The sequence below is a fragment of the Gossypium hirsutum genome, chromosome A03 (genome assembly GCF_007990345.1).
Source record: "Gossypium hirsutum isolate 1008001.06 chromosome A03, Gossypium_hirsutum_v2.1, whole genome shotgun sequence".
Lineage (NCBI taxonomy): Eukaryota > Viridiplantae > Streptophyta > Magnoliopsida > Malvales > Malvaceae > Gossypium > Gossypium hirsutum.
Window position 1 is genome coordinate 26,945,568 of NC_053426.1, and position 14,548 is coordinate 26,960,115.

The 14,548-nt window shown below is 37.8% G+C and overlaps 1 protein-coding gene across 1 annotated transcript in view; it reads left to right on the plus strand.

Annotated features, from left to right (window-relative positions):
* Window positions 1-1,005: 1,005 nt before the first annotated feature.
* Window positions 1,006-14,548, plus strand: part of LOC121217894 (uncharacterized) — a 69,498-nt gene continuing 55,955 nt past the window's right edge. Inside the window, exons 1-4 of the mRNA XM_041094478.1 lie at window positions 1,006-1,220; window positions 1,745-2,028; window positions 2,320-2,519; window positions 2,862-3,160. Coding sequence (XP_040950412.1) covers window positions 1,006-1,220; window positions 1,745-2,028; window positions 2,320-2,519; window positions 2,862-3,160 — 998 coding nt within the window. The remainder of the gene's footprint in view (window positions 1,221-1,744; window positions 2,029-2,319; window positions 2,520-2,861; window positions 3,161-14,548) is intronic.

Here is a 14,548-nt window from a genome sequence, read left to right on the forward strand (position 1 = left end):
TTTGCAAGTAAGAATGCACGGTAGTAAACACACAGGCAGAGACACGACCTTGTGTCTCAGCCATGTGGAGGACACAGCCTCTGGCCACAGGGGTGTGCCTTGGCCGTGTGCCCCTTATTGGTTGCTGACTTTAGAAACAGAATGTCAAGATTTTTAGACACAGGCTAGGATACTGGCGTGTCATGGCCTGTGAGGGACACGAGCCATAGAAACAGTCGTGTGTCAAGCCGTGTGAAAACCTCTGTAAGTTCAAATTTAGAATTTAATTCACATGGGCATGGGACACGGGCGTGTCCCTAGAAACTTAGGCCGTGTGTGTCATATGGGCCATCAATACAGCCATGTTCTAATGACCACATAGGCGTGTTGTCCTTCCACACGGGCGTGTGCTCAGTTTCAAGAGTCATTTCTATTAAGTCGATTTAAGGACCCGAGTTGGTTCCGAATGGTTTGTAATGAATGTTTGAGGCCATGTAGGCCCACATTATGGAGTTTAAACAAAGTTCGATAGAGTTTTAAATTTGATCAAGTCTTGGTGGCTTGAAAATGTTTTAATGCATGTGTTTAAGTTTAGTAACGCCTCATATTTCGTCCTAGCGTAGGGCACGGGTGTAGGGTGCTACATTTAGTGGTATAAAAGCTATGGTTTATTCGATTCTAAAACTCACATAGTGTGAGTACGAGTTTAGCTATACATGCCATAACTGTATATTAATAGTGTGATGACTCCTGACGAGATAAATTGTGTTTTTATTTATATAGTAAATGGATCCTGACGTAGCTACGACGGATAATGGGGAGAGTAATGTGCCGGCTCCTGCTGAAAGGACCGCGCCAGTAGATAGTGGGCCCGCAACAATAAGTCAGGGTAGAGGAGCTAGAGAAGCTTACCTCCACATGGTGGATGTGTCATATTTGAAGTTCATTCGTTCGAATCTGAATACTCCACCTCCCCCACCTCCCCCAATTTCTTAACCCGTTCATATAGCTCCTCAAGGAGTAGAGATGGTTAGGAGAGAGAAACCTCCAATGGACAGAATCTGTAAACAAGGGGCCCAGAAATTCTGGATGAATATTGATGATGACCCGAAAAGAGCAGAGTTTTGGCTAGAAAATACCATTAGGGTATTTAATGAGCTATCATGCACGCCTGAGCAAGGCGTAAAGTGTGCAGTGTTGCTCCTGCGAGACTCAGCCTACCAATGGTGGAATACTCTCCTGTCAGTCGTATCGAGAGAGCAAGTAACTTGGGGATTCTTTCAGGAAGAATTTTGAAAGAAGTACATTAGTCAGAGGTTCATCGACCAAAATAAGAAAGAATTTCTTGAACTAAAGCAAGGCTGAAAGACAGTAACAGAGTATGAGCGTGAGTTCGTGACGCTCAGCAAATACGCTAGAGAGTGCATATCTACTGAAGCCATCATGTGCAAGAGATTTGAGGACGAATTGAATGAAGATGTCCATCTATTAGTTGGCATCTTCGAATTGAGGGAATTTGTGGTGCTCGTGGAGAGAGCATGTAAGGCCGAGGAATTGGCCAAAGAGAATAGAAAAGCTAACATCGAGTCTCGAGACTCAAGGAAAAGATAGATGGGGAAATCATAGCAGACCTCATCTACGAGATTAAGAGAGTTTCCTACCCGATCAAACGCGTCAACAGGGTTCTCAAGCAAGAGCATGAACAAGCAGCACACGACGTCTAAAGCTCAAACCACTTCTATTGCAAGTGTTCACAATGTGGTAGGAGTCATTTCGGCGAGTGCCGAGGGAATAAGAGGGATTGCTACAAATGTGGATCACTAGACCACTTCATCCGAAACTGCCAGGAATTAGACAACAAAGAGAAAAGGCAAGATATGAGGGCAAATAGTGCTCCTTCGAGGGGTAGACCACAAAAGAAGCCAAGCAGTGGGGCTAGCAGCAGAGGTGCTCTAAGAAATACAACTATGAGGTCCAAGGGCCGAGCACCTGTAAGGACTTATGCCATTCGCGCTCGCGAAGAGACATCTTCACTAGATGTGATTACCGGTACTTTTTCTCTTCATGATATTTTTGTTGTTGCTTTAATTGATTCGGGGTCTACCCATTCTTATGTCTACATGAAATTGGTACCGAGTATGAATATGTTAGTTGAACCTACTAAATTTGTAGTAAAAGTATCTAACCCATTAGGCAAGCATGTGTTAGTTGACCAAGTATGTAGAAATTGTCCCTTGACAATTAAGGGTCATAATTTTCTGGCCAACATTATGTTGTTGCCGTTTGATGAATTCAATGTAATCCTCGGAATGGATTGGTTAACTTATCATAGTGTTGTAGTGGACCATGGAAGGAGATCTATTGAGTTAAAATGTGAAGACGGTAATGTTCTTAGGGTTGAACTAAATGAATCAGAAGATTCACCTGTAGTAATATCGTCCATGACTGCAGAAAGATATCTGAGAAAAGGGTATGAGCCCTACCTTGCATTTGTGTTGAATACCCAAGCGTCTAAAGTGAAAATTGAGATAGTACCGGTGGTATGTGAGTATCTGGATGTGTTTCTGAAAGAGTTGTCCAGATTGCCTCCAACTAGAGAAGTTGAGTTTGGTATCGAGTTCGTCCCTAGTATGGCTCATATCTCGATTGCTCCGTATAGGATGGCTCCGACGAAATTAAAAGAGTTGAAAGTACAGTTGCAAGAACTAACTGATAAGTGTTTTAGAAGATCAATTTTTTCCCCGTGGGGTGCTCTGGTACTTTTTGTGAAAAAGAAAGACGGGTCGATGAGGTTATGTATGGATTACAGACAGCTCAACAAGGTGACTGTGAAGAACAAGTATCCCTTGCCACGGACTGATGATTTATTTGATCAATTGAAGGGAGCCATTGTGTTTTCTAAGACTGACTTAACGTCTGGCTACTATCAGCTAAGGATTAAGGAACAAGATGTACCGAAAATCGCATTTAAGACGAGGTATGGGCACTACAAGTTTCTTGTTATGCCCTTCGGTTTAATAAATGCCCTTGTGGTGTTTATGGATTTGATGAACCGCATTTTCCGGCCGTATTTGGATAAGCTCGTAGTGGTCTTTATTGACGACATATTGATTTACTCACGTGATGAGAGTGAACACGCGGAGCAGCTGAGAACAGTTTTACCAACCTTGAGAGATAAACAGTTATATGCAAAGTTTAGTAAGAGTGAATTTTGGCTTCAAAAGGTCAGATTCCTAGGACACATTGTGTCGGGTGATGGGATTAAAGTTGATCCAAGCAAGATCTCAGCTATTATTGTGTGGAAACCACCGAGGAATGTGTCAGAGGTTCAGAGCTTTTTTGGTTTAGCTAGGTACTACAGAAGATTTGTGAATGGATTCTCCATGATAGCTACTCCGATGATAAGGTTGTTACAAAAGGATGTTAAGTTCGAATAGGCGAAGAAGTGCCAACAAAATTTTGAGAAACTAAAGGCTTTATTGACCGAAGCCCCAGTTTTAGTGCAACCGAAACCGTGAAAAGAGTTTGTGGTGTATAGTGATGCATCCTTGAATGGGCTAGGGTGTGTGCTCATGCAAGAAGGCAAGGTGATAGCCTACACCTCGAGACAGCTAAAACCACACTAGAAGAATTACCCGACCCATGATTTGGAACTAGCAACCATCGTGTTTGCATTAAAAATTTGGAGACACCATTTGTATGGCTAGGGATGCCGAGTATTTACTAACCATAAAAGTCTAAAGTATTTGATGACTCAAAGGGAGATGAATTTACAACAACGGCGATGGTTAGAATTGATAAAGGATTATGAGTTGATTATCGACTACCATCTGGGAAAGGCGAACGTGGTCACAGATGCATTGAGTAGAAAATCCTTATTTGCTTTGAGAGTAATGAATGCCCAATTGGCCTTGTCAGAAGATGGTTTGGTTCTAGCAGAATTAAAGGCTAGACCAATGTTTCTCTAGGAAATTTGTGAAGCTCAAAATAACGATGGTGAATTGCAAGCCAAGAGAACTTAGTATGAGTCGGGTGTTGAATCAGATTTTCAGATTAGTACCGACAGATGCTTGATGTACTAAGACAGAGTTTGTGTACCAAAGGATAATGAGCTTATTCAAAAGATTTTATGAGAAGCACATAGTTGTTGTTTGTCTATCCACCCGGGTAGTGTGAAAATATACAATGACTTGAATAAAATGTACTGGTGGACGGGAATGAAAAGAGACATTTCAGAGTAGTTTCTAAGTGTCTAATTTGTCAACAAGTGAAAGCCAAACACCAAGTACCTTCAGGTTTGCTTCAACTCGTAATGGTTCCTGAGTGGAAGTGGGACCGAGTAACCATGGATTTTGTGTCATGGTTGCCTTTCACACCAAGGAAAAAGGATTTAGTTTGGGTCGCTGTTGATAGACTTACTAACTCGGCACATTTTATACTAGTGTGTACTGTCTATTCCCTTGAGAAATTGGCCGGTCTATATGTTTCTAAGATCTTAAGACTTCATGGAGTGCCATTGCCAATTATTTCAGATAGAGATCTGAGGTTTACCTTGCAGTTTTGGAAAAAGTTACAAGAGACATTCGGAACAAAACTAAATTTTAGCACGGCTTTTCACCCGCAAACTGACGGTTAGTCAGAAAGAGTGATTCAAATCTTAGAAGACATGTTGCGATATTGTGTTCTCGAGTTCCAAGGCAGTTGGGAAAAGTATTTACCGCTAGTCGAATTTGCCTACAACAATAGTTATCAGTCAAGTCTGAAAATGGAGCCTTATGAGCCTTTGTATGGGCGTAAGTGTCGAACACCCTTGTATTGGACTAAGCTGAGAGAGAATTAGATACACAGGGTTGACTTAGTTAAAGAGACCGAAAAGAAGGTAAGGGGATTCGCAACTGTTTAAAGGCCACTTCAGATAGACAGAAAACCTATGCAAATTTGAAACTGAAAGAGATCGAGTTTCAAGTCGGGGATAAAGTATTTTTGGAAGTATCCCTATGGAAGAAGGTTCTCCAATTCTGAAGGAAATGTAAATTAAGTCCACAGTTTATTGGACCTTATGAGGTGACTGAGAGAATTGGACCAATAGCATACCGATTAGCATTTCCATCAGAGTTAGAAAAGATACACAATTTATTCCATGTGCCTACGTTACGTCGCTACCGTTCGGACCCCTTGCATGTGATCTCACCAACAGAGGTTGAGATTAGCTCGGACATGACTTATGGCAAGGAGCCAGTTAAGATTTTGACTCGGGAATTAAAAAAATTGAGGAATAAGAGTATTGCACTTGTTAAAGTATTATGGCATAGACATGGAGTCGAAGAAGCCACATGAGAACCCAAGGAGACCATGAGAGACCAATACCCGAATCTATTCATCGGTAAGATTTTTAGGGACGAAAATCCCTAAGGGGGAGAATTGTAACGGCCCGATTTTGGGCCCAGCCAGAACAGTGGTTTCAGGACCACTAATTCAAGGTCAGAGAAATTGTTTTTAATATTATTTTATGTGTTGTGGCATGATTATATGAGAGTATGAAAATTTTGGTGAATTAATTTTAGCAATTTCATGCTTAATTGTGAAAAGGACTAAATCGCATAAAGTGAAAAAGTCCTATTTTGATAGCTAAAGGTGTCAAAAAGCTAGAGAACCTAAATTGGGGGTCTTTAAAGGGCAATTAAACCCTTAAAAGAAAAGCTAGTCGGCCATTGAGACATGAGGAGTCAAAAAAATTCAAAAGATGACTAGGGTTGGTAATTGATGACATTAGCAAATTGAATATTAAAATAAAATCAAAAGGGTCATCTTTTTTCTTCATTTTCCACCGAAAATAGCAGCCATTAGAGGGGTTTTTGAAGCTTGGAATTTCAGCCACTTAGTCTCTCTACAAATCAAGAGTTACAAAATCTGGGCCTAGACCGGGGAAAACCAAAACAAGTGGACTAAACCGAACTAGTCGTCTACATTTTGTAATCCGAGGTAAGTTGTATGTAAATAATACAACTACATTATTATTATATGTGTTTGAATTGATATAGCATAAATTGTTTGTTCACGGAAATGATTATGTATGATGAATATTGAGATAGTAAAACTCCCATTTGAACATTAGGAAATGAATCGGATATACATGCCATGACATTCGAGTTATTTGTGCACTAGTGTAAGACATGTTTGGGACATGCATCGGCCACATTATGAGAGCTAGTGTAAAACCATGTCTGGGACATGGCATCGAAATTGAGACGAGAGCTAGTGTAAGACATGTCTGGGACATGAATTGGCCTCGAACTGCTTAATATTTCAGCAAGTCAAAGCTAAACACCAAGTACCTTCAGGTTTGTTACAGCTTGTGATGGTCCCTGAATGGAAATGGGATAGAATTACCATGGATTTTGTGTTTGGATTGCCATTATCCTTGAAAAAGAAAGATGTTGTTTAGGTTGTGGTTCATAAGCTAACGAAGATGGCTCACTTTATTCCAGTACGAACTAACTACTCACTTGACAAATTGGCCGACTTGTATGTATCTAAAATTGTGAGATTACACGGGGTACCAATATCGATTATTTCAAATAAGGACCCGATATTCACTTTGAGATTTTGGAAGAAGCTGCAAGAAGCCTTGGGTACAAAGTTGAGTTTTAGCACGAATTTTCACCCGCAGGCTGATTGTCAGTCTAAGCGGACGATTCAGATTCTTAAGGACATGTTGCGGTGTTGCGTCTTTGAATTTCAGGGTAGTTGGGAAAATTTCTTACCATTGGTGGAATTTTTCTACAACAACAGTTTCTAGACAACTTTAAAGATGGCACCTTACGAGGCATTGTATGGCCGGAAGTACCGAACTTCGCTTTATTGGGCAGAGCTCAGGGAAAGGCAGATTCACGGAGTTGATTTAGTCAGGGAAACTGAAGAAAAGGTTAAAGTGATACAAGACTGTTTGAAAGCGGCTTCGGATAGACAGAAGTCATATGCTAATTTGACAAAAAAGGAGATCGAATTTCAAGTTGGAGAGAAAGTTTTCTTGAAAGTGTCTCCATGGAAAAAGGTATTGATATTTGGCCGGAAAAGCAAATTGAGTCCGCGATTTATCAGACCATATGAGATCACCGAAAGGCTTGGACCATCAGCCTACCGTTCAGCATTGCCACCCAAATTGGAAAAGATTCATAATGCATTCCATGTATCCATGTTGTGACGATATAGTTCAAGCCCCTCTCATGTGATTTCACCGATGAAAATTGAGATCAGATCGGATATGACTTATAGTGAAGAACCGGTTAAGGTTTTGGATCAGGAAGTCAAACAGTTGAAGAACAAAAATGTAGCCTTGGTGAAAGTCTTATGGCATCGACATGGAGTGGAAGAGGCTACACGGGAACATGAAGAAACCATGAGAAGTCAATATCTGAACTTGTTTACTAGTAAGACTTTCGAGGACTAAAGTCCCTAAAAGGGGAGAAATGTAACATCCCAAAATACGGACTAGTCAAAATAGTGGTTTCAGGACCACAAATCTAACATTAAAATAATTATTTCATGATCATTATGAGGTCTAGGATACAAAAATATGCATGTGTTAAAGTTTCATGAAGAAATTCTATGTGTAAGGTGTCTAATTAGAAATTAATGACCAAATTGAATAAGTTGCAAAACTTGGGTTCTAGAAGCAATTTGTATGAAATTACTTTTGAATGTTAATTAGAGGTCCTTAAAGAGTAATTTGCCCAATTTTTAAGTTTTTGGACAAAAATGGACATGCATGGAAAATTTGGAAAGGTTAGTAAAGAAAGACATTTTGGTCATTTGGTTAATTAATAAAATAAAAAGGGAAAATCAAGCTAAAATTTCACTCATTTTTCTTCTCCATGTTGTCGAATTTGAAGGAGTCTCCATAGCTAGGGTTTTCCAACATTTCAAGCTCAATAATAAGTGTTCCCTAGCCCCGTTTTTAACATTCTTCGTATTGTTGAAACCCTCGTAACATGCTCTCGCTATTTCTACCCATATTTCAAGCTAGGGTTCATATGCAAAAATTTACCCATGCATGAGATGTTTGTGTTTTGATGATTTATGGAGGAATATGAGAGTTTAAAGGATAGTAGACAACTTTTACTAAGTAGTTTTTCATGGAAATGGCTTAAGGGACCGTTTTGTAAAAGTGGTGAAAATGGGTAGAAAAATGTGAAATGGAAGAAAATGTGGGCTGCTATAGGCAAGAAAAAGATTCGACTAGGCTTGGGTAACTTAGAAATTTCATGCATTTCATTTTACGAGCCTTAGGACTAAATTGTAAAAGTGTGGAAGGTTAGGGGCAAATTGGTCATTTTGCTCAAGGGTGAGTTTTAAGCCGGAAATGAACAATGTGAGGTATTAATAATTTATTTTTACTCATATACACCACGAGGAACCAGTTCCAGAGGTCGACTGTGGAAAACGAAAGGTTTCGGAATAACCGAGATACGAATCTGAAACGATTACCAAGTAAGTTCGTATAACCCTAAGTAAACTCTTAATATACTTAAATATGTATGTTCTTGAATGTATGAAAATTTAGATATTCATTGCATGAAAATCCATGAAATGTGCTGATGTAATTGAAAAGGATGATAAATGTCCTAGTTGAAATAGAAAGGGAAATCCGATGGATAAATTATGGCTTACATGACATGAGATCCTACATGTGTTACAGAAAAGGATTTAGCTCGAACGGGTAATTCAATAATCTCAAAATAGAAAGGATCTAGCCCGGACTGGTGTTCCTTGAGTGATCGAGCCTCCCGAAGAATATGGGTGCAATAAGGATTTAGCCCGGACGGGTAATCTGATTAAGGACTGAATTTAGCCTGGACTGGCAATTCAGATCTGAGCTTATGAGAGAAATTTTCATAAAAAGGGATTTAACCTGAACTGGTAATCCTGACATTGCTCTATGAGTTATTACTACGGGCGATTTAGCCTGGACTGGTAATCCCGCCATAAGATGTAAGGTTCACAGGAGTGCGTTCTTGGGCTATCCATTGAGATATTTGAGAAATTCAACAGGATTAACATGAGAAATAAAGAATGAAAATATTGAATTGATGAGCTTATTTAAGACTAATGACATGATGTACTGTTATGAGACTAACTTGATGATTGAGTGCATGTGATAGGGAAACTATTTCATGCTTGTTGGAATTATTGCCTAAATATGGTTGTATGCTAATTAACCGGTAAATTTACTTTCCAGTTATCCGGACTTACTAAGCATATAAATGTTTACCCCCTCCTCTTTTCCCTATCTTACAGAGCTCGTGGACTCGTGAAGATTAGAAGACAGTTGGAGAATCAACATACTATCGACTTGTCCCACTTTGGTATATAGATACTTTATTTTGTTTAATGGCATGTATAGGGTTTTTGATTTTTTTTGTTATATGTGTCATTTGGCTAGCTAATGTAGAGGCTTAAATGGTATACTTATTCTTTTGTATATGGCCATGAGATTGACCCATATTGATGTAGGTTGTTAACCTACTAATGATGCATGTTTATGTTTAAATGTTTCATAAGATATGATGATGAGGGTTATCATGGATGGATGATTGAAATGGGACCTAATAATTTGAGAGTGGACATAGCATATAATGGTATATGGTTATAATATGGCCTAAGGGTAAAATGTAAAATGTGCTATGTTAATTCCTAATACAAAAAGGATAATTTAGCATGTATTAAATCGAGGAGATGAGGTTAACATACAATAAATTATACCAAGGTTGTTTAAGAGTATAATTAGGCCATGTGAAATACTAATTAGGCCATGTTAAATACCATTAAAGTCATTAAGTGTGTATAGGTGATAAAGGGTGACCAAAGGCTTGGAAAATAACCCTAAAAAGGTCCACACGGGTAGACACACGGGCAGTTTGTACTTAAAATAACACCTGGTCGTGTGTCCCCTGCACTTAAAATTTTGGGTCAGTTTGCATGGTAGTAAACACACGGGCAGAGACACGGCTGTGTATCTCAACCGTGTGATGGACACGGCCTAAGCACATGGGCGTGTGTCTTGGCCGTGTGCCTCAAAATGAATGATGATGTCATAAATAGAATGTCTAGGTTTTTAAATACGGGCGTGTCTAGGCCGTGTGAGGGACACAGGCCAGGGACACGGGCATGTGCTTTGTCCTATGGAAACCCTTGTTGGTTCAAAATGAAAAATAAATTCTAATAACTCAACACGAGCAAGGGACACGGGCATGTCCCTAAGCACACGGGCATGTGCTTTGCCTCCACACGGGCGTATGAGGCATAACCCTAGGAATTTTACTAAAATTTTCAATAGATCTCAGTTTAGTCCCAGATCGATTTTAATGTATTTTTTGGATCTTGTAGATCCATAATAGGGACACTATGATGTTGTTTGATTGGTTTTAAATTAGAATGAAATTTTATAACCAGTGTTTTTCGAAAATGTCCGAGTATGTGTCTGGTAATGCCTCATACCTTGTCCCGATCTCAGGTACGGGTAAGGGGTGTTACACAGATTATAGAAACTATATTATTGCACTAGTTGATATTGGAGCCATCTTTGGTTTTCCTCTTTTATTTTAAAAATATTATTGAGGTTGAGGTATTGTTCCATTTATATAGTGAAAACGTCAGATCTATTATAGTATTATGGTTTTAACCTATCTGATGATTGTAACCTCGAAATAATTTAAAGCTTTGATATCCTTTTTAATTTTTGTGAAAGTGTTTTCTATGATAGCTACATCAATGATATGGATATTACAAAAAGATGTAATATTTGAATGGACTAAAAAATGTTAGTAAAGTTTTGATCAGTTGGAAGCCCTGATACCGAAGCATCTATTCTAGTTCAGTATGAATCAGGTAAGGAATTTATTATCACAGTGGTACATCATTGAATGGATTAGACTGTATTTTGATGAAGAAAGGTAAAGTAATGTTTATACTTCCAGCCAAATAAAGCTACAGGAAAAGAATTACCCGATATATGATCTTGGATTGACAATTATTGTGTTTGCACTGAGAATTTGGTAACTATATCTGTATCGTGAAAATATCATATATATATTTATATTGATCATAAATTTGAAAACACCCAATGGTATAGAAAGATTTGAATCTGACACAGAGTAGATGGTTTGAATTATTAAAAGACCCTGATTTAGTAATTGATTATCATTCAAGAAAAGTAATTATAGGTGCTGATATTTTGAGTAGAAAATTCTTTGTTTGCTTTGTGAGCGATAAATACTCGATTGCTATTGTCTGATAAAAAAATAAGTTTAGCTGGCTTAAAGCTAGACTGATGTTTCTGCAACAAATCTGTAAAGCCCAAAAAAGTGATAATGAGTTGTAAGTTAAATGGGTACATAACGAAATAATTATTGAATCAGGATAGCAGATTTCAATCTGATGATTGTCTGTTATTCCGAGATAGAGCCTGTGTACTAAAGAATTTGGAACTTTTACCGAAAAGTTTACATGAATGACCATAGTGGTACTATGTCTATTTATTTAGGAAATGATAAGATGCACAACACGTAATAGCCCATTTTTCAGTGTAATCGGAACAGTGGTTTCGGGACCACAAATCCAACCCAAAATATATATTTTTTATTTTATCATATAGCCCGTAAAATTTTAGGAATGACGTATGAAAATTTTGATATGAAAATTTTATCAATTAAGTGTTTAATTATGAGAAGGACTAAATCGCATAAAATGCAAAAGTTGAATTCTAGTAGCTATAAGGATCAAATAGCTATGGAATTCAAAACTAGAGGTCCTTTTATGGTAAATAGATCATTAAGAAAAGTACGTAGATTTTTCTTGGTGGCTCATCCATGGAATTATAGAAAAAGACAAGGGATTAAATTAGAAATACCAAAATACTTAATTAATTAAAAGATGAAAAGAAATTATATCATCCTATTTTCATCATATTCAACCTAAAAACACATGGAAACCTTAGGAGAGAGAAAAGAAACTTTCAAGGCATAATTGGGTAAGTTCTCTTGTCCCGTTTTTAATAATTTTGGTATTTTTGAAACCGGGATAGCTTAATCTCTCTATTTGAGGGATTGATTTGAAAAGTTATCAAGGTATGCAAATGGGTCATTAATGAAATTAGAAATTTATCGTAGAAAATGAAAGATTATTGGTAGATAAACAACTTTTACAAAGTGATTTTTGATGAAAACATAATTTAGGGGCTAAAATGACAAGTTGTAAAATTTGATGAAAAATTCTAAAATTTTATGAATACATGTGCTGGAAAATTTGTAATGGGGCTTTGGTTAGGCTTGGAATAGGGAGTAATTTGCACAAGTTTCATTTTCTGAGCCTAGGGTTGAAAATGGAATTTTTGGAAAAGTTAGGGGCAAAATGGTAATGTTACCTCGGACAGAAATTGAGTCTGCTTAAGTATGAGATGTATGAAATTGATGATAAATTTCATTTATATAGATTCAGAAAACACAAACTCGAGGCTAGATCGAGGAAAAGAAAAGATTTTGGATTAGTAGACTTTTACACGAACAAGTGTTGAGGTTAGTTCGTGTAACTTAATCGGGTATGTAATTATGTTAATTGAATGATACATTGTATGTAATGTGATTTATATAATGTGCCTTATATGCATGTTATGATGGAAAATTTATATGTGCATGAAATGATGATAAAGGGGTTTGTCCCAATTGAATGTTAACTTCTGATGAATATATGCGCTTTCCCAAAATGGATAAGGTTTTGCATTTATTGCGGACGGGATTTAGCTCGGACGAGTAATCCCATTGAGCTTGTTATAAAAAGGATTAAGCCTAGACTAGTAATCTCAATGTAATACCTCTCGAGCATATGTTATGATTAGGGTTTAGCCTGGACTAGTAATCCTAATTGAGCTCCCCTAAGTATACGTTATATAAAGGATTTAGCCTGGGCCAGTAATCCTGTTAATTGATATGTGGCTCGAGAGAGTGTTTCTTGGTTAAGTGCCCTAATGGGTACCCTTGAATAAGAAATTGATGAATTGTTGAATCGTACACTTCGAGTGTACTATTTGAGCATTCATTGGAATTCAATGATTCAAAGGACATATAACTCTTGACTTGGCATTAAAACCTTGAGATGAAATAGTAATGACTAGATAGAATGTTTTTGACGAGCTCAACTATATTACTTGATTTATATGAAGATTTTGGTGACTAACATGTTTGATTGAATGTATGTGCTTAGGCAAATTAGTCAAATGGATAGAAACACGATATTGCATGTTTAGATTTAATAATCAAGATTGGTAAGTTTAATCTTCGTTATACGAACTTACTAAGCATGTAATGCTTACTCCTTTTATTTTTCCCTATTTTATAGTGCTCGGAAGCTCGTGGAGATTGGAAGATCGTTGGAGCATCGTCACATTATCGTCTAACATTTTTGGTATATTTAGTGAAATCATTTTGGTATAATGGCATGTATAGGAAAACTTGGCCAATAGAAGCTTGAAATGTTATTTTGTAACCTAGCCATTCGAATGGCTAGTGATGGTTCATTTTAGGTATGATTTAGTAAGCTATTATGATATATATATACACATGTGTTATTCTAAGTTCTTGTGATCAAATGTTGTTAATGCCTAAGTTAAGCTAAGGTGAGTTTGTAACCATGTATGCATGAAATGGTATGCCTTGATGAATGATGGATTTGTTCAATTAGAATGCTTGAAATGGATAGAATTAGTTGAGTGTTTTATGTACAAGTTTCTGGGTGAATTTGGGTGAGAAATGCAGCTAGGAAATGGCTTCATTTTGTCCACACGGGCAGACACATGGGCGTGTGTCTGGACCGTGTGTGACACACGGCCTGGTAACATGGACATGTGGTCTGGTCGTGTGTCCCCTTTGAGAAATAAAATACTTAGAATTGGGCACACGGGCAGAGACAAGGGCGTGTGTCTCAGCTGTGTGTGCCACACGGCCTAGAACACGAGTGTGTATCATGGTTGTGTGAAACCTGCACCTAATTTGAATTAAATTAATTAACCACACGGCCTAGGACATAGACATGTGACTTGGCCATGTGATCTCAATTTGTTCATGAGTTACAAGTCAGAGAGTTACAAGAGGTCGGGACACAGGTGTGTGTGACCACATGGCCTGCCCACACGGGCGTGTCCCATATTCAAACGGGCGTGTGCCCCGATATAGTGGAAAATTTCCTAAGTTTTGAAAAAAAATCTAAAGTTTTCAGTTTAGTCCCGAACCACATCCAAAGCATGTTTTGAGCCTTGTAGACTCGTATTAAGGACTTTATGATTAATTACAAATGGTTTTTAATTTGGACGCAAATTTATAACTCAAAATTGTATGATTGTTTGTGATGTAAGTCTAGTAATGCCCTTAAACCCTGTTCTGGCGACGGATATGGATAGAGGTGTTACATTTAATGGTATCAGAGCTACGGTTTAGCTGATTCTCAGATTTGACGTAGCAAACACGAGTCTAGATATACATGCCATTATATAAATTGTGATAGTGTAATGACTTCTGAT